Consider the following 22,551-nt stretch of genomic DNA (forward strand, 5'->3'; position numbering starts at 1 on the left):
TTAAGGAATAGGGACTGAGCAACACGGTCAACTGTAATTTATGAGCTTACAAGTTGTTTTGGTTAGTGTACTACTGAGCACCGTAACCGTTGGGAATGTAGGGGTCCGCGTCTAAAACGACTCTGTAAGTGAATGACATATGGACGTGTGGGTGGAGGACTAACCGCCAAGAGTGAGAATCCTGAGTTGGCGAGGGGGGTTGGAGGATTTTTGGCGTCACCAGTCATCTGTGTGTAATAGTACACGTTGATCGCGGAATAGACGACATATATTCTACAAGCGGGAAGAATTTAGCAAAGATAAACCCAGGATGTAGAGGCCAGGGCTCATCCAGAGAGGAAGTAAACAATAGCCGGCCGCAGGATCGAAAATGCACCTCGTCCTTCCTTCAACAGGAATGGGGGAATTGCGATAAAATTAGGTGTGAGTTGTAAGATATTGGAAGGCTTTGTTGTGGTCCGCATTGCTCGCAAGATCAACGACAAGGGATGGATCAAGCAGATGATGAGTGTGTCCGGCGACTGGAGCAACTACTGAGAATGAGCTGCGCAGCAAAAGCAATGGGACACCTCACGTTCTTGACTGCGCGTTGACCTTGGCATGAAGATGGGTCCTGAAATAGACAAAAACCTCTGCAAAAGAGAGACAAATGAAGAACGATACAATTCGAGGAGTCCATCAAGCCCACTGGTCATCTTACATACACGGGTATCTGACACTCATTCAGTTAAAGAAAATAGCTAAATGAAGACCGATTCAGAAAAAAAATTTCGAAAAACCAAAATCCTTGCCATTTCATACATCAGTACAAATATCCACAGATCGCTTACATGCCCATTGTAATTCCTTCATCTGGACTTTCAACACCCTTTGCTTTTAACTGCTTGGGAATCTCCCCCACCAAAACCGCCAACTTGGAAAGAAGTGGATAACACCACTCCGGTGTATATATCAGTAAGAACTCATGTTCGGGGAGCGTTAATCGAGACCCAAGTTTTTGTGTTTATGCCTACGGAGTGGCCATCTCAGGAGCAGTTATCGTGCCAATGGTATGCAGGGAGGGGACAGTGGAGCGCGTGGGGGAGCGCACAGCGGAGGTCGTATGGGAGCCCGTGTGGGAGGGCGCAGGAGAGCGTACGGGGGTGCTCTTGGGGGAGCCCGTGTGGGAGGGCGCAGGGGAGTGTACGGGGGTGCTCGTGGGGTAGTCCGTGTGGGAGGGCACAGGGGGGCGCACAGCGGAGGTCGTATGGGAGCTCGTGTAGGAGTCCGTGTGGGAGGGCGCAGGGGAGTGTACGGGGGTGCTCGTGGGGTAGCCCGTGTGGGAGGGCGCAGGGGGGCGCACAGCGGAGGTCGTATGGGAGCCCGTGTGGGAGTCCGTGTGGGAGGGCGCAGGGGAGTGTACGGGGGTGCTCGTGGGGGAGCCCGTGGGGGAGATATTAGTAGTTTGTGGAACGTAGATTTGGTTAGAAGTACACAACACCTCACCAGGGTAGATATTGCTGCAAGCCGAATTCACGTTCGGGTTGTTAGCGAGAAGAGTGCTGAGGGGAATCCCAAAGTTCGCGGCGATAACTCCGCACGCGTCGCGAGACTGAACGACGTAGGTCGTCGTGCAATCTTGGCCGGTGATACCAAGGCAGATTTTCTTTGGGGATTGTGGTCAGATAAGCGAGGTTACAAGAAAATATAGAACAGGAGGGAGGATGAGCGAGCGGTGTGTGCCGCCAACATAATAAGCGGAGAACAACCCGTGGAGAAGAATATACAACTCACATCGCCAGCGTATAAGGTTGCACAGGCGGCATTGAAATGGTTTACATTCGCAAGTTGATAGCTACGTCATGCATGTGAGATCGGATGTTTGAATTTAAGTATGCATAGTATGCAGCATGTGGGTGAAGATAAACTCACGTAGACACGTTCTGAGCAGCTGAGATGGAGTCGCAAGTGTCACCAGGTTGGACAATGTATGAGCGGTCACAGTTGGTAGGCAACGCTTGAGTGGTGACTAACAGATAGGTGTCACGAAACCGATGAGTTTAAAATATATTCTCCGTGGCGTCGAAGTAAGGCATGTAAACTCACCGACAAAGGCAGCGACGAAGACCGTAACTCCTACAACATATTTTATGAATATGGACATGCTGAGCATAGAAACCAGATGGAGATCTGGGCCGGTTCTAGTGCGCAAGCCGAATAGTGAAAGTTGAGAGCCGGGGACTTCTCTATATAGGACATACCATGTCAGCCTTTTATACCGCCCTGTAAACACAGAAGGACTTTGTTGGGGTCTCCCAAAGTTGAATTATGACGTTGATGTCTCGGTGTCCGCCACGGAAAAGAAGTGAGGGGATAGACTTCATTTCGAACTTGGATCGGACATATTGGACAGTCCGGGAAGCATCCGCGTGGGTCTACGATCCTTATTCAGAAAGCACATGGTGAATTTGATGTTCCAGGGAAAAAATCACAAACGTCCGCGGTTATGAAACCCAGTCTCCACACATCAGAAGAGAAGGGGAAGATTGAGCAATTTAGAGCATGCGGAAACGTAGTCATAACATCGAGGGATTCAGGGTACTCACCGAAGAACCTTGATATTGAGACTAGACTGAACCGAGAAGAAATAATGGAAGCAACGAATCACGTTATGCCAGTGAGCGAAGTAGGTCCTGTGGGATACTACGTTCACGAAGCGAAGAACTTTCCGCTGAGCAATTGCAGGAAAAACTCATACCGACGGAAATGAATCCATAATCCTTCTCGAGTGTTAAGGATACAATTATAGACTGATTGATTGTTTTGAACACGTTCGAGTGAGGAACGTTCAAATGATCAGAAATTAACTATGTGTCTTCAAGCTTCAAGCTTCAAGCAGAGCTGATCAGCGAGAAGTGCTTCATCTTGACCCGGAATCAACAGGACATGGACGAATGAGTAGATCGAATATCCACTTAGTTAACCTTTACTGTTAGTGATACGAGGCCTCCAGATTCAGATTCTGTAATACTGATACGAGAGTTAAGTTAAGTAAGTAACTTGCTAAATTACAAGCAATGAGACACCATACCTTCTGGAGTAATGATACTTGGAGCTGAAGAAGTAAACTGAGGTTAATGAAGTTTTCGTTCCTTTCCCATCGAATCAAAACCCTTGCCATTTCATATATCAGTACAAAAAGTCACAAACTGTTTACCCACCCATTGTAACTCCCTTCATCTCGACTTTTAACACACTCTGCGTTTAACTACTTGAGAACCTCCCCCACCAAGTCCACCAACTTGGAAAGAAGTGAATAACACCGCACCAGTGTAGACATCACTAACAGCTTATGTTCGGAAAGTGTTGATAGAGTCCCCAACTTTTGTGTTTATGCCTACGGAGTGGCCATTGCAGGAGCAGTTGTCGTACCAGTGTAGAGCAGGGTGGAGACAATGGTGGTCACGGTGTAGGGCGTGGTGGAGATACTAGTAGTTTGAATCACATAAATCTGGCTAGAAGTACACAACACCTCGCCAGAGTAAATATTGGTGCAAGCCGAATTCACGTTCGGGTTGTTAGCGAGAAGAGTGCTGAGGGGAATCCCAAAGTTCGCGGCGATAACTCCGCACGCGTCGCCAGACTGAACGACGTAGGTCGTTGTGCAATCTTGGCCGGTGATACCAAGGCAGATTTGCTTTGGGGATCGTGGTCAGATAAGTGAGGTTTAAAAATATAAAATATAAGTATGTAACTCACATCGCCAGCATACAAGTTTGCACAAGCGGCATTGAGATTGTTTACAGTCGCAAGTTGATAGCTACGTCATGCATGTGAGACCGGATGTTATAATTTAAGTATGCATAGCAGCGTTGGTGAAGAGAAACTCACGTCGACACGTTCTGAGCAGCTGAGATGGAGTCGCAGGTGTCACCAGGTTGGACGATGTATGAACGGTCACAGTTGGAAGGCAACGCTTGAGTGGTTACTAACAGATGTGTGATACGAAACCGATGAGTTTAAAAGACAGTTGCTGTGGCATCGAAGCAAGACACGTAAACTCACCGACAAAGGCAGCGACGAAGACCGTAACTCCTACAACAAATTTCACGAAAATGGACACCATGCTGAGCGTAGAAAACAGATGGAGATCTGGTCCAGTTATAGTGCGCAAGTCGAATAATGAAAGTTGAGTTGAGAGCTGGAGAATTGTCTATCGAGGACATACCATGCCTGTCTTTTATACCGCCCCCTCAAGCAAATGAAAACGGGGTTTAGTAGGAAGATGGTGAACTGTAAACACAGGGGGACTTTGTTGGGGTCCCCAATGTTGAATCATGATGTTGATTTCTCGGCGTCCGTCGCGGAAAAGCAGTGAGGCAACAGACTTCATTTCGAACTTGGATCGGACATAATGGGCAAGCCGGGAAGCATCCGCGTGGGTCTACGATTCTTATTCCAACGTCGGCCTGAATTCCCCTTGTGAGGAGGCAGAGAGTATGTAGTGAATTTGATGCTCCAGGAAAACATCAGAAATGTCTGCAGTTATGACTCCTAGTCTCCGCGCATCAGAAGAGAAGGGTAAGATTGAGCAGTTTAAAGTAAGCGGAAACATAGTCAAAACATATGGCATCGAGAGGTTCAGAGTACCCACCGAAGAATCTTGATATTGAGACCAGACTGAGCCGAAAAGAGATAGTGGAAGCAACGAAACGGTTATGAACCGAATAGGAGCACGTTCACAGGCACAGCGAAGCAGGGAACTTTCCGCTGAGCAGTCGAAGGAAAAACTCATACCGACGGAAATGAATCCAAATTCCTTCTCGAGTGTTGAGACTACAATAATAGACTGACTGATTCTTTTGAACACGTTCGAGTGAGGAACGGTCCGAGAGCGACGCGACGGATCACATGATCAGATATTAACCATGTGTCTTCAAGCTGAAGTACTTCATCTTGAGCTGGAATCAACAGGACATGCGACGAATGAGAAAATCGAATATCCACTTAGTTCACCTTTGCTGTTAGTGATACGAGGCCTCCAGATTCAGATTCTGAAATATTGATACGAGAGTTACTGTAAGTAGCTTGCTAAATTACGAGCAAAGAGATCACCACACCTTCTGGACTAATAATACCTGGAGCTGAAGAAGTCAATGAAGCTTTTGTTCCTCCTCCATCGAATCCAACTGTCGTCTCACATACTGATCAACTTTGAGGGAGAGAAAAAAATCCAGAATCTTCGCCATTTCATATATCAGTACAGACATTTCAAAACATTACCCACTCATTCCACTTTATGGTTCTCTCCCTCTTCACTTCACACTCCCTCCGCAATCAACCGCTCAGGAGCTTCTACATACCCTCTCCACGTCTCCACAAACGCCGCCAACTCCGCGCCCTCCAGCACCCTATGATCCGCACTCCAGCTCACCCCCACCTTCAGCCTTCTCTCCCCCTTCCCCTCACCCCTCTCCACATCCCACACCCACTTCGCGCGCCCCACCGCCACGATCGCCACGCCCCCACCAGGGACAAGCACAGGCGCCGCAAACTCCCCAGCGCCCACCGCGCCCACGTTCGACACCGTGATCGTCCCGCCCCGCTTGGGCATCTCGGCAGGCGTGAGCGCGCAGGGCGTCTGACGTCCCGCGTGTGCGAGGTGCTTGAGGCGCGAGGCGAGCGCGTAGATGGAGTGTCCGTCAACGCAGGGGATGGTGGGGGTGTAGAGCCCCGTGGGCGTAGAGAGCGCGATGCTGATATCGGCCTGGGGGCGGATAGTGAGGGTGGGTTTGCGTCCGTCTGCAATGGAGTCTGGGGTAATGGACGAACGGAGGATGGGCCACTCAAGCATGGCTTTTGAGAGCGTCTTGAGGAGGATGGGGAGGTAGGTTAGTTTGGTGTATTGGCCGGATGGTGAAACGCTTGGAGGGGAAGGAGCAGGGAAGAGTGCTGAAGGGCTGATGGAGAGCGGCGGAAGAGGTGTGCTTGGGGGAGGAGCATAATGCGAAGGTATGTGTGCGTTCAGGATGGGTAACATGTTGTTTAGTGCTGTGATGTCCAGTGTTGTAGAGTATCTGTGATGAAAAGAAGGGGTAGCCAGTGATCTTATTATTCGGTAATATGACTGCAAGGCGCTGTAGACTCACCCAAAATGAGGTATTTCCAAGCTCTGAGAGGAGAAAATAGAGTAAGGGATGAGACAGAAGAAAAAGTACACATATACCTACCTTTACCATTGCCTTCCACATCCCATATCTCGTTCTCCCCAGTTCAACGACCACATCAGCGCCCATACTTGCGCCAGGAGCCTTCACGCTGAGACTACCATCGGCATCAACACCTGACGCTCCAGACAAATAGTTCTCTACATCTTTCTTCTCCACCCTCCCATCTCTCCCACTTCCAGGAGAAAGATTCGCCAAATCAACACCCATACGTTTAGCAAAGTGCCGCACGGAGGGTGTCGCGAGTACGTTCTCAGCATTCGTGAACACAGCGTCGGGTTTGTAATTAGGGTCTAGGGGATGCAAGCGTCGTGGTGTGGACTGCTCTTCTGTAGGTTTCTCAGTTGATGGCGGTGGCGGAGGTGGTGGGGCAGGAGGAGCAGGAGATTCTGAGGAAGGTGCTATTGGCTGTGGACTGTCCTCTCCCTCCCCATCCTCCTCGACTTCAATGGTACACAGCCCCTGCCCAACCTTTGCCACCTCACCCTCTTTCACAAGAAGCTCTTTCACGATTCCATCGAACGGACTGGTGATCTCCACACTGGCCTTGTCACTCTGCACCTCACACATCGGGTCAAAGGATTGGATAGCGCTATTTTCCTTCACGCTCCTGTAAACACATTTCGCATTTCTACTCAGTGAAACGAAGAAAAAAAGGCGACAAAAAGCGATAGCCAACACTACCACCAGAGGGCAGAGAGGACTTTGGATCCGGCCGGAACTCGCTACGTACCATTTGATGACCTCACATTCAGTGATACCCTCGCCAATGTCAGCAAGCTTGAACTGGCGTAGGACCTTTGAGGACCAGGATGGGGAAGTATGGAAGTGGGATATAACAAAGGGACGACCAAGAAGTCGTCTCAGTGGTCGGGTCAGCATAGTTCAAGGAAGGAAATAAAGGCTCGAATTACACAACTTCAAGTGTTCGATCATGATCCGTTTCGGTTGCGTCTTTCAACCTCCGCGGCGCTCACTCCATTCTACTTACCTTACTAGGGACTACTAGTAGAGGCAATGTAAATACAACACTTGAATATACTCCTACTTTTCTTGCTATCATTTCTCTGATTTACTTTACTTTCTTCATAGGTCTGAGGCGAGGTACATTTCTGTAGTATGATCCATACAACTACCCTCGGATCCGCAAGGACGATTCCCCCTCATTTCCAGTTGCTTCCCCCACTACCTGTTCTCTTCTTACGATGGGGCAATCCCAGCTCAATCTGCAGTTATTCCAAGTCTTCCGTGGATCATGCACTACACAGCTTGCAACTACACGCCTAGGAGCTTAAATACCGCAAAGTAGACCGCCTAAGACACATCAGCATCACTGACTGTGGTATACACCCATCGCCGTAAACACATCACAACGAACTAAACCAAGCACATACACAGTCTCAGTGAAGATAAAACGTACTAGATACTATCGCCTATGTTTCGGCTTCTTCCTTTGATTGGTTAATCTACAGGACGTGATACTGCTACAGCCATCCGTAATGAGTCAACGGTTCATAAGTAGTGGTTAGATGGCATCTGAGCTTACTTTTCACTCTCAAAGCCACCTTGTACCACCTGTTAGAGGCCTCTAACGTGTTTAGTACGATCACCGCCCCTATGAGCGCCTTAAGAACTCCCTTTCGCCTACTTATTCTTTTCACCAGCGCTCCAAATCAGCTCCCCCAGACAACCTGAGCTCGCCCTACCTTTATACCTGACCCCATAATACCATTCTTCTTATCGAACCAACGTCGTGTCCAGGGCAACTTAGTGATAGGTTGGACTCGACGGGGTCGGTGTCTAACCAGAAGAGCATTTTACAATCCCAGCGACGTCGACGTCAATGTTGGTCAAGCCAGGGTAGGTGTGAGTGGATGTGATCTATGATATGCCTCTGAACCCCAAAGAAGTCTAATGCAAATCCAGTTGCATCACAAAGACCTCAAGATACGTACACTCCCTATTGCGATCAGAGCTGGCTACACTCAAGCACTACGAACAAAAATTCAGCCATATGAAGCATCACATAAATCATTGACTACAAAACAGAAAGAACATACTACGAAATGGTTAATAAAGTCAAACCGTATCTGAAACTATGCGTGAAAGCATGAAATATGCATAATTACACAAGCCTTCCATGAATCCTCCTCCAACTCATAAAGTAGAATTAAGGAACTGCAGCAAGTTCTCCCTATTTGCGTCTCTTTCGTGATCAGCAGCGTCCTTGTGGACTTTCAATTTGATCTATTGACAACATTCGGGAGCCAAACCAGAAAGAAGAATAAAAACAAGCAGAAGGGGTTAGGTCGGATTTCTCCAGATGTATGAATGAATAAACCAAGACCACTCGCCTTCTTGCCTGTGAGGACACTGCGTCGTTCTCCTCTCTCACGATCCCTGTCCTTGTCCCTCTTCTTCTCCTTTCGTTTCTTATGTTTCTTGTCCCGTTCTCTGTCCTTGTCCTTATGTTTCGACCTCCGCCTCGACCTATCCCTGCTGCGTGAACGAGATCTCACGCCTGGAGACACTGATTTCGACCGTGACCGTCGACTTCGCTTGATCACCTTCCTATCCTTCTCATCCTCAGAATCGGATTCTGAATCAGATGATCCTTGAGAACTGAGAGGAGACTCGGACCGACGACGCTTTGCACGAGTCTGTCAACACCAGTGTCGCATGGCTTGGGAGGTCAGAATCGTTTACTGGAAACGAGGACGAAACGAAACGAAAGGGGGGCCAGGCAAGGGAAGAGACGTACCAGACTTCGACTTCTCCCACGTTCCCTCTTGTCTTCTCTCCCCTCTCTCTCGTGGGGTCTACGATCCCCAGAACGAGAGTGAGAGTGGCGATCGTGATAGTAAGAAGCGACATCATCGTCATCGTCGCGACTATCTCGTCCCCTTCTGTCACTGCGCGATCTCTGCCCGTCTGGGACGTCAGGATCCTTATACCTGTCGCTGGACTTGTAGTTGTAGTGCTTTTCCTTGTCGATAGACTCGTGGTCTTTTCGGTGGGAGTGATGTCGGTGTCTGTGACCGTCGAGGTCTCCGTTGCTGCGGTGTTCGCGCCTTTCACTCCTGCTTCCTCTCCTCTCAGCATGAGGTGACCTCGACCTCGACCCATTTCTTCCCCTGCCACGACCTAATTTTACGGTAAGCATGCCAGTGTGCCACGTAACCCGGTTGACCACAGTAAACGAACAACATCATATTGAATGACGATAGAAGCCGTGACGATAAAGAAGTGTGTAAATATAGCGCCAAGAAGCGGTAGCCATACACAGGGACCAGGAAAATCAAGCGCGCGCCAAGAAGCAGAAACGATCATACACAGCGGTGTGAATGGAGTTGTATATAAAAACTAATCTTTCAGCAAGGGGAGCACGGAGGAGGTGAAAGATAGCCTCACCGTTGTCTCTGTCGTGTCCACCGGTACTCGTGGCTTTTGGGTGGGGTTCTGGGGTGTGGCCCATCGTGAGTGGTTTATGTCGTTTCGAGGGGTGGGGTTGGACTAGGTGGATCTCGTTTATGTGATGGGGTATTTGTTGCTTTGAGTATCCTTGCAATACACGTTGACTAAGTGAAATAGCGCTGAGGAAACCGCAGCCCTTTTTCAAGGTTGTTGTGCTATATCGTTGTTACTTGTTTGACGACAGCTTTGGAAAAAAACAAACAACCAAACAAACTCTGTCTCACGTGCCCAATCACCCCTGTCTTCCGCCACCAACAACTTCGGTCCTCGGTCACCACTGTATTTAAGATAAATTTTTCGTATCTTGCAAGTCCTTCAGGCGAGAAAGAGTATATTTAATGTATTAGATGTGTTCAGAATGTACATACATATCGTGACCTCATATGATGTCAAGACAGTGATAGTGTAATGAAACTCAATTTCATTTGGTAGCGCCGCCAATGGTTATCCTCGCGAGGGAGTGTGCTGAACTACTTGCCATCATAGTCCATATTTTCAGTATATAACCGTAATCCTGCTTTCACGACCAGTCGCTGAGCAGACGTTGTACTGGCGTGTTATGAAGTAGGCATGGGCACGGCGGGTACACCTCTGATCACGAAACTGACTCGACGCGTCCAGTGGGCCAAGCCATTGAAGAAACCACTTGTCTCATCGTCTTCCTTGTCAATCACTCGGGATCGTAGTTTCCAAGTACCGAGCTCCTTCCGAAGTCCCTCGAAGCGAGCGACCACTTCGTCCATCGAAGGTCGTTTGGCTGGATCGTCTTGCACCATGTCCGTCACGAGCGGTATCATGAATTCAAATCCTATTTTTCCCTTGAACACCAATAACCGTCAGCAGAAGTTCACGAACACCTCAGTCTATATAGCTTCAACTTACCTCTATAAAATCTTCTCGAATAACATTTCCAAGGTAGTATACATCGGTATAATATGGATTTTGAGGATCAACCGACGTTTGGAATTCTGGTACTGTTTTATCGCCTCCCCATATGGGGTCTTCCATGTGCGCTTCATCGCCAGGATCATAACGACGAGATATACCAAAATCAATAAAGAAGTACTTGGGTGGACTTTGAGTGCGCGTACGATATCTTGCATAACCCTTGAAATCACGCCTCACGAAGGGCTTATAAGGATGGAACGCATCGATGCAGAGAGGTTTCGGATCCACCATGATATTCAGGGTCATACAATCTCTGCGCGTGAAATCAATGGTCAATGGAAATGTTCTTTTTTAAAAAAAATAATAATAAAAAATAATAAAAAGAAAAATAATGCTCTTGACTTACCGATGGGCCACATGATGTTTATGTATAAATTGCAGACCCTGATCAAACAATAAGATCGAGTGGATGGGAGGGCATGAGACGTCGGTACCTCAAATAGCTGTCTAAAGCATTCCACAGCTTCGCCAAACGTATCAAATGGCGGATCGTTGTACATTCGTAGCAGAGGCATGACCATAACCACCTTATCCTGATCTTCTGGCACTTGAAGAACATCATATACGGGGATGCAGTGATTGTTTGGGTGGCTGGAGATGGATTCGGACGAACAATATCGTGCTATGTCAACCTCAAAAGGATGACGCGACTTCACTATGACTTTCAACGTCACGAAAGAGCCATCATCTATCCTAGTGGCGTCCAAAATGTGGTTGTACTACGCCATTAATCCAGCTAAGGACTTGAAATGGAACATTAAGAGCACGAGGCAACTTATCCAAGGAATTTGAGCATCCTCACAACGATACCATAACTTTTTCTTGGACGTTTTCCAGGATGGCACCCACCCAGGGGCATATCGAGGACGAAGTAAATATCCCAGGTCCTTGAACCACTGGAAATGGTTATGCCACCAGAGCTCGCCATCGCTAAGCACTTCAGAACTGGCTCCTGGTGATTTCTTTGTGGCACGAACGTCCACTCCCGTAGCCTCTGCGGCATCCCCTGTCTCGGTATTGTTTGCATCTTTCGAACCAGTCGGGCGTTTCGAATGATCCACTACCATAGATACAACGTTGGGCCGAAGGAACGATGTTGCACTTCACAGTGAACGTCGATAATAAAAGCGACAGGCAGTATCGTTCGAAGGAAAGAACAACAATGGCGGTAAATACGATCACACACAGCTAAATAAGGACCCATAGTGGGAAAACATGTACTCCCTGGGCCATAACTATGAATCTATCCGCGACAATGTTCCCCCCTCGAGATCACTGATCTAACATCTACTATACAGTACACTACTAAGAACGCAGATCTATGACCCACTGATTTCCGCAAGAAAGAATTCAGAACTTGCAATAAAAATACTTGTTAATATCGATACTCATACAGGCAAATGATGCACAAGATATAAAATCGGGCATGCCAACCACAGTTGAATCCTATCCAAAATATCAGCTAAGCTGATGTTGTCGAATGTGGCATGAAAACATGCTCATGATTGCTGGATGTCTCTTGGTGGCGATTGGGCTCTACACTGGATAACTAGAGGGATACGATATCATAGTGTCATTCATTGTTATCGCGTTGCACCTACCTGATCCGCTATTGGAAGTACCACCCAGGTTGAATGTACAGTTATGAAGAACGCCCCGAAGGTCGATATACACATCTCTCATCTCAGACGCACTATCGGAGCTGTCAGGTTCGAGACTATGTACTACGCCTGACTCCTGAGGTTCAAGAGAAGACTGCTGTGTTTCGTCGGATCTCAGGGCAGGTGCTTCATTTTGAAGGAAGTCGATTGCACTGGGGCCAACCTGGGAGCCTTCCACATCCTCTGATATTATTCTCAAACGTCTTGGACTTCCAGCAGATGAATGATTATGTAGACAACGGCTTGCATTTTCTATCAGTGTCGCAGTTCCTGGATCTGGGGGTTCTGACAATTGTAGTGCAATCCCTGAAACCCTTTGTTCTGTAGGTAGAGTGTACCCTGGTCGTTGATAATTCATAGTCAGTAAACACATACACTGTGGGACCCAAGTAAACGATACCTCTTCTTGCCAAATTTTGGCATGATAACCTCCTTCTCCTCAGCTCTTCAGATGTTCTCTGAAGACGAATGGGACCTATGGTTGGTTAGCTAACATAGTAGAAAAAACAGAATCGGAAATGCTGACTTTCATCTGTTTATAAAGTACTTGACTGGACTTTTTAAAATCGCGAATATCGCGCTGTTTAGCAAGCCATTTTAATGGGTTTCTAGTCCCACCTCTACTTCCGATCTCTTCTCTCAGACCGTTCAACCTGAACATTGTTTAACGATCAAACAAAAGACTGGTTCAACTGACAATACGCAGTGATCATAACGTGCTTTCCCTCCTGACAGGTATTTTTTCACGTCTAAACCATGAAATCTGCACTGATCTTCAATAAATTCGACAACCAGTGCCCTCCCTGCTCGAAAGCGGTATGAGAGCCCTCCGCTTGGTAACATAAAAACTGAGCTGGTATGTTGGTGACACTGGCATGGATGCAGGGAGCCGAAAGAGAGTTGAAGAGGCTAAACGATCCTTATCGTATATGAGTTTACAACACGCAAGGCTTGAGAAAACAAGCTGTCATCATTGGCATAGGAGCCAGACTCTTGAGCTGAACGGAGAATGGATAAGTAAGAGGTAATTGTAGTCTCCTTTTCTGACCAATTCAATAGATCGATGACAGCCACGGTTGTCAATAAGAAGTTAAGTAATTGTTACTTTGTCACAGAAATGGTTTACCTGAAGTATACAGGTACGTAGCTCCAGATTTGTGCACCAGATGAGCCTAAAATGAGTTGTGTGACAATTGTATGTGTGATGTTTGCCCAATGGTTTTCGTTCAACATTCTGTAGTCTGTAGTGATATTCTGTATACCTCGGATAACAGACACATGACAGGAATAGACTCGTACAGACTCAACAAAGGTATACAGCAGGTGTGCCTGGCGCACTGTGGCGCTGACATAATAATACAAACAAGTAACAAACAACAATGTGTAATACATTTACACCGCACCATATCAGCTAAGGAAAATAATGAGAGCCACACTCCATGATGTGAAAATTGAACCATAAGATCTGAAGAAATATAGTGCCAGAATTAAAATACCAGGTGAAATACTGGTGTCACCCTATATTATATGATACTATTGCCCTCCGGGGCAGACCTGGATCCGACTGTCACCTCACATGCCTTTTAGAACTGTTTCAAGCAATTTATATGTGGCACATTGCAGTATTACGTGAAAGTGTACAGTCGCACTGGGAGGTCCACTGAAAAATGACAAAACTGGATAAACCCGGTCTCTGCCGAAGCAGCCATTGTTCTCCATGGAGCATAGCCACCACTCCATGGAGTAACCATTGTACTCCTAGGAGTCATTATACTGTAGCGAGTAGCACCTCTGACTATAAGTAGTAGGGGGTTTAGTATAGGAATACCTCAGTCGTTTCTATAGCCTCTCGGGCAGCGGCTGAGGTATGTTACATTACATTTATTAGAGATCACCTTAAACTAACATCTATTGTAGTTTCACTTAGTTTTATTAAAAGATGCAGCATCAATGTCAAAATGGAAACCTGGAACCTATGGGTCCAGGAATACATTGTATGAACCATATCATAGATAACCATAGATTGGTATGGTACTGGTGCACCATCCCAGGAAAATAGAATATCAGTGGTTAAATAGCATATAAAGAACTACCATTATAAGGGTGGAGGGATGGTTCAGAAATGTCTATCTCAGAATTTGTCATAACTGCACCATCAAATGACCCATGTGATATGGTGAAAGAAACATATATAAACTGGGATGGTGTGGCGGAACCATTAGGAGGGTGTAGAGATGGTACAGGGGTGTTGTCTCTGAGGATATGTCATAACTGCACCATCACTTGACCCAGGCAATATGGCGAAAAAATATACATGTATACACACTGGGATGGAAGTATAAAAACAAATGAAAATTCTATAGAAGTGAAAACCACCCTCAGTCTACACCTAGCATTTTCCTTATCTTAAGATGATTCCAAATTGATATAAAGACTTTTGTGTAGAGTATTGCTTGGTCTTGTGACATGTAACTGACTGACTTGCAAATTTGTTTGAGTGCACTATTACCACATTCAGCTGAACTTGAATTGAATTTTGCAAGATGTGGATCGGCTTGAGCATACATGGTAAGAAATGCCGCAGGGGAGCATTTTGTGTGTCCTTTTCCATAGAAGCCATCCACAACGGACAATGTATCTGCAAAATAATTGGATTCCCTAGTCATGCAATAAGGGCCCAAAGCACAAGCAAAATTGTATACAACAACTTTGGGCTATCTGATTATGATGGCAGAAAATATATCGTTTTGGCCTTCACTGTGTGGGATGCGATGGAATCCATAGCAAATGCTATGGGTACACCACATGCACATAATACCACCTATTCAATAATTTTTGCCATACTGTGAGTAATATTTTGAACACTTTCCCCCCGCTGTCAATGATGAAGACTGCCTGCTAGAAAACCACACACAAAACTAACAAACAAACAATCCTCCCAGATTCCACAGAACTTGTTTATGGGCTATGCCTCCTAGAATGGTGGGTGCTTTGGTTGTTTGTGGGGTGGTGAGTGTTATGATCCTTCAAAGCAAAACCCAGAGATGTGCGGGTTTGGAGGAGGGATAGTTGGGAGTTCAAAGATAGGGGCTTTGTACTGGAACAATAAAGATAATGATATTCCCAGTAATAGCGGGCTCCTGATGCACAAACGGTAGTGCTCAGAAGGACTCTAATTGAAAGGGATGATAGTGACTTCAACCATGGAGAGTGACAATGACAGCAGTTAACACCAGTAGCAGTGGAAAGTGTTGTGACCACACTGGATCACAAGTAGCAGTAGATGGTGGACTTGAATGTCCTGCTGAGAAAAAGGAACTGGAGCCGCCAGTTCACCACCTAGTCAAAATCCAACAGTTCCATGGCCTTATCAATGGTCTGGTTGTAATGGACCACCTGGTCAAACAAGGGAGGGAGGGGAGTAGTTCCAATCTGGAACATAATAAATCTAAGTGAAACTCAGCCACTGCCCAAGAGGCTATAAAAACAACTGAGGTATTTTCCTATACTAAACCCCCAACTACTTATAGTCGGAGGTGCTACTCGCTAAAGTATAATGACTAGGAGAACAATGGTGACTCCATGGAGAACAATTGCCACTTTAGCAGAGACCAGGTTTATCTGGTTTTGTCAGAACAGATGTGTCCCAGGCAGTGTGTAATAACTGTAGCTGTATCAAAAATGATGGACAAAGGATAAGTGTACCCAAGCAAATGGGACAGCAATGTACATGGGCGACACAAGAGGATAGACCTTTTCCAACTCAAAAACTACCCACCTGCATTCCAGCCAAGCGAGATGAGCAACTGATGATTTGATAGTGTATGATGGCAGATTGATGTCATGAAGGTGTACAGCCACAATCTCGTGGCTTTGCGGGTAGCCACAGGTAATTGTGATCCCATATTGCTCTTTGCCATCTGATGTGGCTGTTTTTTTGACTCTGTAGTAGATATAAGGCCCTGATGTGACACATTGAAATTTTTTTTGAAATTTTTTTTAGCTGAGTCAATCAACAGTCTCGACTCCATTTATACCACCATGAGTAGTAGGTCTCGTTTTTCACACTGCTATGTATCTAACATCCCAAGTTTCAGGTTGTACTTTTAGTCCAGATTCTCCAGCAAAGCATACTTGCTCAAGGGATGTTCTCAGTTTTGAAACACCCCAGATTTCCTCACCTGCTATTCTCATATCACCTATCAAGAAGTATAAGAAGAGGGGTGATTTATCTGACATTGAGGTCTGGGATTGGTCCGATGAGGACATTATTAGTAAAATTCTGTAAAATTTACTGTTGCATCTTAACAAATGCTTTGTTAAATACAGAAGAAGCAGAAGCCAAGTGGAAGTCACCAGTTTACAACTATTATGTCACTTCATTGAAGTGCTGCTATTCAAAGGATAAGAAGCCTTTATATCTAGAATTTCACTTCACATGAAAGTCTGATCCCAAAATACACAGAGCACAGACTCGCAAACAAATGCATACTGCACATGGGACAACAAATTTAACTCGTAAAAAAGAGGAGTGCTTGGCGAGAAGGGGTATTATAATGGGTCCAACACTAATGCAGGTGCTCAGCAAACACTGCATAGCACAATATCAAGGTGTATACCTGCAGCTTACTGTGCTATCATTGCTATGTGGTGTGCTGTATCTAGACGGCCATTCAACTCTGTTATGGACCCACATTATTTAGCTGAGGTTGAACTCCTTCGGCCAGGCACTATTTTGCCCTCTCCATGTATTGTCTCTCATGACATTCAAGCCATCTATGCTATTATCTCTAGCAAGATCAAGTGTGAGGCAACGATAAACTATAATAAAAACAAAACCTGTCTCCTACTGCACTTGCAGGGAGTAATGGGTTCAATGAGCTTGAGGTCGACAGACGCCAGTAAATATAGCAAGTAGAGGACTTGGGGGATAAACTCAAAGGTTTCGATTGAGGAGTGAAGCGGGTAAATTCAGTAATAGAAAACTAAGGAACTATACATGAATAGGTAAGGCTTTATATAGCTAACTGTCCGTCCCTCAGACCGAAAAGAGAGTAAACGAAAAGTGGTCTGAGGAATAAATTGTCCAATAAGAAAAAGAGAACAACTATTGTACGACTTTAACTTGATTAATCAGCGGGTGAGAGAATTGTACTAATAATAGATGTTTGTCACGCGTGTTCAGGAACCGTATCCTCATGATGAGGTACAATCCTGATCAAAGTGTTTATTAGTATATCCAGGCCTTAATGGGGCTTGGAGCTGGTTGGCGAGATGCCTACTACCAGTCCCTACCCATTGGGCTGGCTGGCTGGGAGTGATACCCAGTCTCTGATCTGTGATATAAAGTGGTAACGGTGGTTAAGAAAGCCTGTGAGGGCTATGAGAAGTAAGATGGCAAATGATACCTCTAGCCCTAGAGCCACAGGTGTAATGGGAAAGGTGTTCGAGAACCAAGACATAGAGAAGATAAGAAAATAATAAAATGGTCCTTACATCAAGGAGTATTTTAAGGCAAACTCATATATCATTTGTTACCAATTTGAAGGCTAAGTATGTGTTAGGATTATGTTGGCTCAATCCATCTAGTCATTGACAGATGGACAGCTCCCTTTGTATACAGTTATTTGGGTATAGTAGTAGTTTGGTATGCGGAAGGAGTGGTTTGGCAGGTCATCTTAGAGTTCATCCAATAAAATTGATTTGTGGTTTTGTAGCACATTTTCATGATTTTCTTGTAGGCTATCCCAATGGCACACAGGTTTATACTTAGCTGAAGTAACAGCTGACTGTCTCTGCTGATTTGGAGCTGAGAAGAAGGTGAGCATGTTAAGATATCAGATTGTATACAGTCTAATGCAACTCGCCCCTTCAGTTTTCATACAATAGCTCTTGGTCTTTTTCCAAAAGTCTGAGTTGTTTCTACAGTTACCTCTGTTGGTTTATGAGTGCAAAATATACTAATAGATATTCCTTTAGGTGGCAGGTTTGACACAAAAGCTACATGATAGTCAAAGAGATCTAATATAAACCAAATGCTCAGACTTCGTGGGTGAAGCTCTGAGGTGGGCAATCGTTGCTACGAAGGTTTTTAAACTCGAACGGAAGTATAACTAAGGGGGTAAATTGCCCCATCAAAACGCACGGGCCATCCTACCACTACACTTTCCTAGTATGGTGTCCTGCGCCATACTTTCCCTTCGTACGACGCTTGTCTTTGTCGACTCGCATTTTCTAACAGATAGCCCTACACTTCAGGAAAAGTTTGAAAGACTAGTCACAGTGGAATGTGGAGCTAACAATCAAAAAAGGTGCCTTAGTTGGCAGGTTGCCACCCGTTGGAATTCTGATTTTGCCTGCCTTGCTGATCATATGGAATTTCAGACTGAAGTGATCCTAGATTACGCACTCAGTGAAGCTCAATGGAAATTGGCAGTTGAGTTGCAGGATGTTCTTGTGGTAAGCCATACAACTATGTACACCGCGACATTGCGAAATCACACCAAAAAATTATGTTTAGATTTTTCAGCGAGTTACACTCCTGTTTTCAAAAGCTGATGTTCCACTTGCTCATGAAGTTGTTCCCATGCTTGAAGACCTAGAGCATGAACTGGAGGCCGTACGGGATGATGTGTCCATGCAAAATATCATCCGCACTGCAGCTCAAGCAGGGTTATTGATGGTCGGAAAATATGATGCATTATCAGATGATAATGCGGTTTACCGCATTGCTATTGGTACATTGGTTTGGTAGCAATAATGACTGGCGGAGTGAAGATTGTGATGTAGCCAGAGCCCTTTGTTGGAGGAATAAGGGAGATACAAGCCTGGTACGGTGTCGTACAAAGGCAAGAAGTTGCACAAGGGCCAAATTGGGAAAGTCCAGTAATTGAGGTGGCCCATGCACCTAATATACCGCATCAGAAAACTTTTGGTTCTGTCTTCACTTATATATGCTGCCATTGTCAGGCAGACACCTCAGACCTTCTCTCAAAGTCTGAGGTGAGATACATTTATTCTAGAACTTATGAGTACTTAGCTTATGTCTCTTTTCAGTTTATTACTTGCTAGGTACATTCCTTTGAATATTACAGACCTTCTCTCAAAGTCTGAGTTTATTACTTGCTAGATAATTAACACCCTTGTGCAGAAACGATGCCGAGAATCCTATGCAACCACCCCAACAAGACCAAGCCAGGACACGGCCACTGAACTGTCACAGCCTGGAGTGAAGGTTAGCAAAAAAAAAAAAAAAAAAAGGTCCAGCAATCAAAATGGGCAATCTCTCACAAGCCTACAATTAATTTGCTGCAATTCGCCGGACTCTATTGGATATTACCTTGAAACGCCACCTATCTCTGAAACTGAGCTGGTTGCTGGTGGTGGTGTCTTTCAGTATTGGACAAACACTCGTAGTACAACCCCACACTTGGCACAGATGGCTCTTGACTTTCTATCAGCACCAGGATGAGATTACCTGCTTTTGTATTCTTTTGCTGACAATGAATCTGTCAAAGCCTCTTCGGTCGATGTTGAGAGCATTCTCAGGCGGCCATTTACAGATGAATCACTTACAGCACAATATGAGCTCTCAAGCATTCAAAGCTCAAATGGCCGTCGGATCATGGTCAAAGACACCTCTTATGCCAGATCTTGCCATTCCAACAGAAATAATTTGTAGCCAAATGAACTCGACCAAAAAGAAAGAAAAAGAGGAAACGAAAGAGGTCGAGACACAAATATTATTACTGTTGATTCAGACTTGGAGTAGCACCATAATACATACACCTCTGATTTACTGCATACCCATACCGACCCACAGATAAGCCGTTGACCTGGAAGCATACGTGTGCATCTGTGCGTGGATCAGGTGCAACTATGATAGTGCCTTTACCTGCAGATACTACTACGCATAACTCGATGCAGTTTTGGCATTGGGCACATGGAGAGGAACACTGTGTTGTGAGTCGCGTGGAGAGTCGAGGAAGGGGACGTGACGTGACGATCGATAGGCGTGTGACGGGGTCTGGGCAACCAATCATCGGAGGAACGTTGAGTGCAGCACATGCTGTGTGGCTGTGCACGCCCCTAGCCATGTCTGGTCTGTCTTTTATCTGACGAGTGCCATCTTGTCCTCGTCCCACCATGCGTACGTCCAAATCCTCATCCCCTCGACGCTCACTTCCCTTTCCCCCCAGGTCTCATCATCCGCGACGACCCCGAGAACGTAGGCACCTACATTGCAAACTACATCGCAAAACGGTATGTTCTCTCCTCGCCCACTCGATTGCTGCTCACTCGCTCCAGGATCATCGAGTTCGAGCCTACACCCAACAAACCCTTCGTCCTCGGTCTCCCCACAGGCTCGTCCCCCATCCCCACCTACAAGGCCCTCATCCAGCTCGTCAAGGATGAGAAGCTATCGTTCGTCCCTCTCTCCCTCTGGCACTGCCATTAACCCTCACACATCCCAGATTCAAAAACGTCGTCACCTTCAACATGGACGAGTACGTAGGTCTCCCCCGCGACCACTCCGAGTCCTACCACACCTTCATGTTCAGAGAGTTCTTCTCACATAGTCAGTCACTACCCCTCTCCCTTCTCACTCACTCACCTCCCACAGTCGACATCCCCCCCGCTCAAGTCAACATCCTCAACGGCAACGCCCCCGATCTCATCGGCGAATGTAACGCCTACGAAGAGAAGATCAAGCAGTACGGCGGTATCGAGCTCTTCTTGGGCGGTATCGGCGAGGACGGCCATATTGCGTTTAACGAGCCTGGTAACCCTCCTCCCGTCACTCCCACCCCCACCTGCTAACACCCTCTTAGGCTCCTCCCTCGCCTCCCGCACACGCATCAAAACCCTCGCCTACGACACCATCCTCGCCAACGCCCGCTTCTTCAACAACGACGTCTCCGCAGTCCCGCGTATGGCCCTCACCGTCGGCGTCGCCACCGTGCTCGAGAGCAAGGAGGTCGTCGTCGTCGTCACCGGCCAGAGGAAGAGTTTGGCGTTGAGCAAGGCTATCGGTGAGTCTCCGTCTCAGTCTCGCTGTGGGACGAGTGGCGTTGTTGGACGATGCGATGCTGACTGACTATACCTCCACCCTCCATCCGTACCCCGGATCATAGAGGACGGCGTGAACCACCTCGTAAGTCTCTCTTCTACACCTTCTGATTTCGCTGTCTCACCATCGCGCCTCCCTTCGATCTCGTTCATCTTCTCTCTCGATCTGTACTTGCATCTGTGATCTGTCCATGATACTCGCTCTTCTCGCCTCGTGTTCGATCACACCATCATATGATGGAACGCGATCTTCTCATCATCTCATCGCACATACCGCTTTTCGACACGCTTCGAACTTCGCATCTCACCATCCCGTCTCACCTACCTCGATCTCTTGATCGGATCGTCGAATCGTATAACATCAACTGCCCACCCTCGACCGACCGATCGCACTGCTCGCCATGTCGCCCCGTCATTTCTGGAATGCGTCGTGTTCTTCTTGCGTTCCTGCGTGACTTTGTGATCTTGCGTTCTTTATCTCGCATCTCGCATCTCCGAATCTGATGTCTTACTTTCTTACTTTCTCCACCATCCCACCCCGCCCCGCCCCATCCACCCTCACGGCTTCACGGCTCACTGCATGATGACATTTGTGTCTTTGTGTCTTTCTTTCTCACTTTCCCTTTTGCTTATTGTTTTTGCTTATGACCTTTTCCCCCCGCCTTCCCCTTGACATCCCTACTTTACCCCCCCCCCCACTCCTACCGAACCGCTCAACCGCACTCGCTCGCACCGACGCTCACGCCGCCAGTGGACACTCTCCCCCCTCCAACTCCACCCGTGGGCGCTGATCGTGGTGGATGAGGATGCTACGGCAGGTACGCGTTCGTCCTTTTCCTTTCGATTCCCTTCTTTCTTTCTTTCGATCTTTTCCTTCTTTCGTTCGATCCCTCGCGTCTTCGAACGGGCCCGCTTACTGACTCGACTCGTGGCTCGGACGAACCCGCGGGGCAGACGAAGGGGAACGACCTCCCCCCCCCCCCTCCCCCCCCCCCCCTTTTTTTTTTTTTTGCATCTTATCGCCATCTCTTTCTAGATTGTGCGCACTAGCAGCCGATCTTGTAAGATGTGGATATATGGAGCCGATTTAAACGAAATGGGAATATGGAGTTTGGAATTTGGGAATTTTGCTTTGTGGCGTTTTGAGAGGATTCGGTTGTTTGGCTTTTCTGAGGGAGTTGGGGGGGGGGGGG

General features: G+C 46.7%; 5 protein-coding genes across 5 annotated transcripts; 1 reads left to right on the forward strand and 4 right to left on the reverse strand.

Moving 5' to 3' along the window:
* Positions 1-3,376: 3,376 nt before the first annotated feature.
* SERLADRAFT_363977 (uncharacterized protein) lies at positions 3,377-4,325 on the reverse strand (the record flags this gene model as incomplete). Its single annotated transcript, XM_007323728.1, has 5 exons — positions 3,377-3,676; positions 3,739-3,799; positions 3,871-3,967; positions 4,045-4,131; positions 4,208-4,325. 4 exons carry the CDS (start codon positions 4,103-4,105, stop codon positions 3,377-3,379), a joined length of 519 nt encoding a protein of 172 aa, XP_007323790.1.
* Positions 4,326-5,206: 881 nt separating this feature from the next.
* On the reverse strand, positions 5,207-7,088 carry SERLADRAFT_453609 (uncharacterized protein; the record flags this gene model as incomplete). The annotated part of the gene is made up of 4 exons (XM_007323729.1): positions 5,207-6,056; positions 6,129-6,151; positions 6,210-6,816; positions 6,940-7,088. The coding sequence occupies 4 exons, from the start codon at positions 7,086-7,088 to the stop codon at positions 5,300-5,302; spliced, it is 1,536 nt and encodes a 511-aa protein (XP_007323791.1).
* A 3,149-nt stretch (positions 7,089-10,237) lies between these two features.
* On the reverse strand, positions 10,238-12,647 carry SERLADRAFT_443129 (uncharacterized protein; the record flags this gene model as incomplete). The annotated part of the gene is made up of 6 exons (XM_007323730.1): positions 10,238-10,498; positions 10,563-10,914; positions 10,975-11,012; positions 11,063-11,321; positions 11,478-11,688; positions 12,230-12,647. 6 exons carry the CDS (start codon positions 12,645-12,647, stop codon positions 10,238-10,240), a joined length of 1,539 nt encoding a protein of 512 aa, XP_007323792.1.
* A 2,020-nt stretch (positions 12,648-14,667) lies between these two features.
* Positions 14,668-15,102, reverse strand: SERLADRAFT_374380 (uncharacterized protein; the record flags this gene model as incomplete). The annotated part of the gene is made up of 2 exons (XM_007323731.1): positions 14,668-14,996; positions 15,048-15,102. The coding sequence occupies 2 exons, from the start codon at positions 15,100-15,102 to the stop codon at positions 14,668-14,670; spliced, it is 384 nt and encodes a 127-aa protein (XP_007323793.1).
* Positions 15,103-19,998: 4,896 nt separating this feature from the next.
* Positions 19,999-22,408, forward strand: SERLADRAFT_418434 (uncharacterized protein; the record flags this gene model as incomplete). The annotated part of the gene is made up of 9 exons (XM_007323732.1): positions 19,999-20,390; positions 20,488-20,551; positions 20,597-20,713; positions 20,764-20,867; positions 20,913-21,071; positions 21,121-21,321; positions 21,424-21,443; positions 22,110-22,176; positions 22,395-22,408. The coding sequence occupies 9 exons, from the start codon at positions 20,168-20,170 to the stop codon at positions 22,406-22,408; spliced, it is 969 nt and encodes a 322-aa protein (XP_007323794.1).
* Positions 22,409-22,551: the final 143 nt, after the last annotated feature.

Source organism: Serpula lacrymans (assembly GCF_000218685.1).
Source record: "Serpula lacrymans var. lacrymans S7.9 unplaced genomic scaffold SERLAscaffold_16, whole genome shotgun sequence".
Lineage (NCBI taxonomy): Eukaryota > Fungi > Basidiomycota > Agaricomycetes > Boletales > Serpulaceae > Serpula > Serpula lacrymans.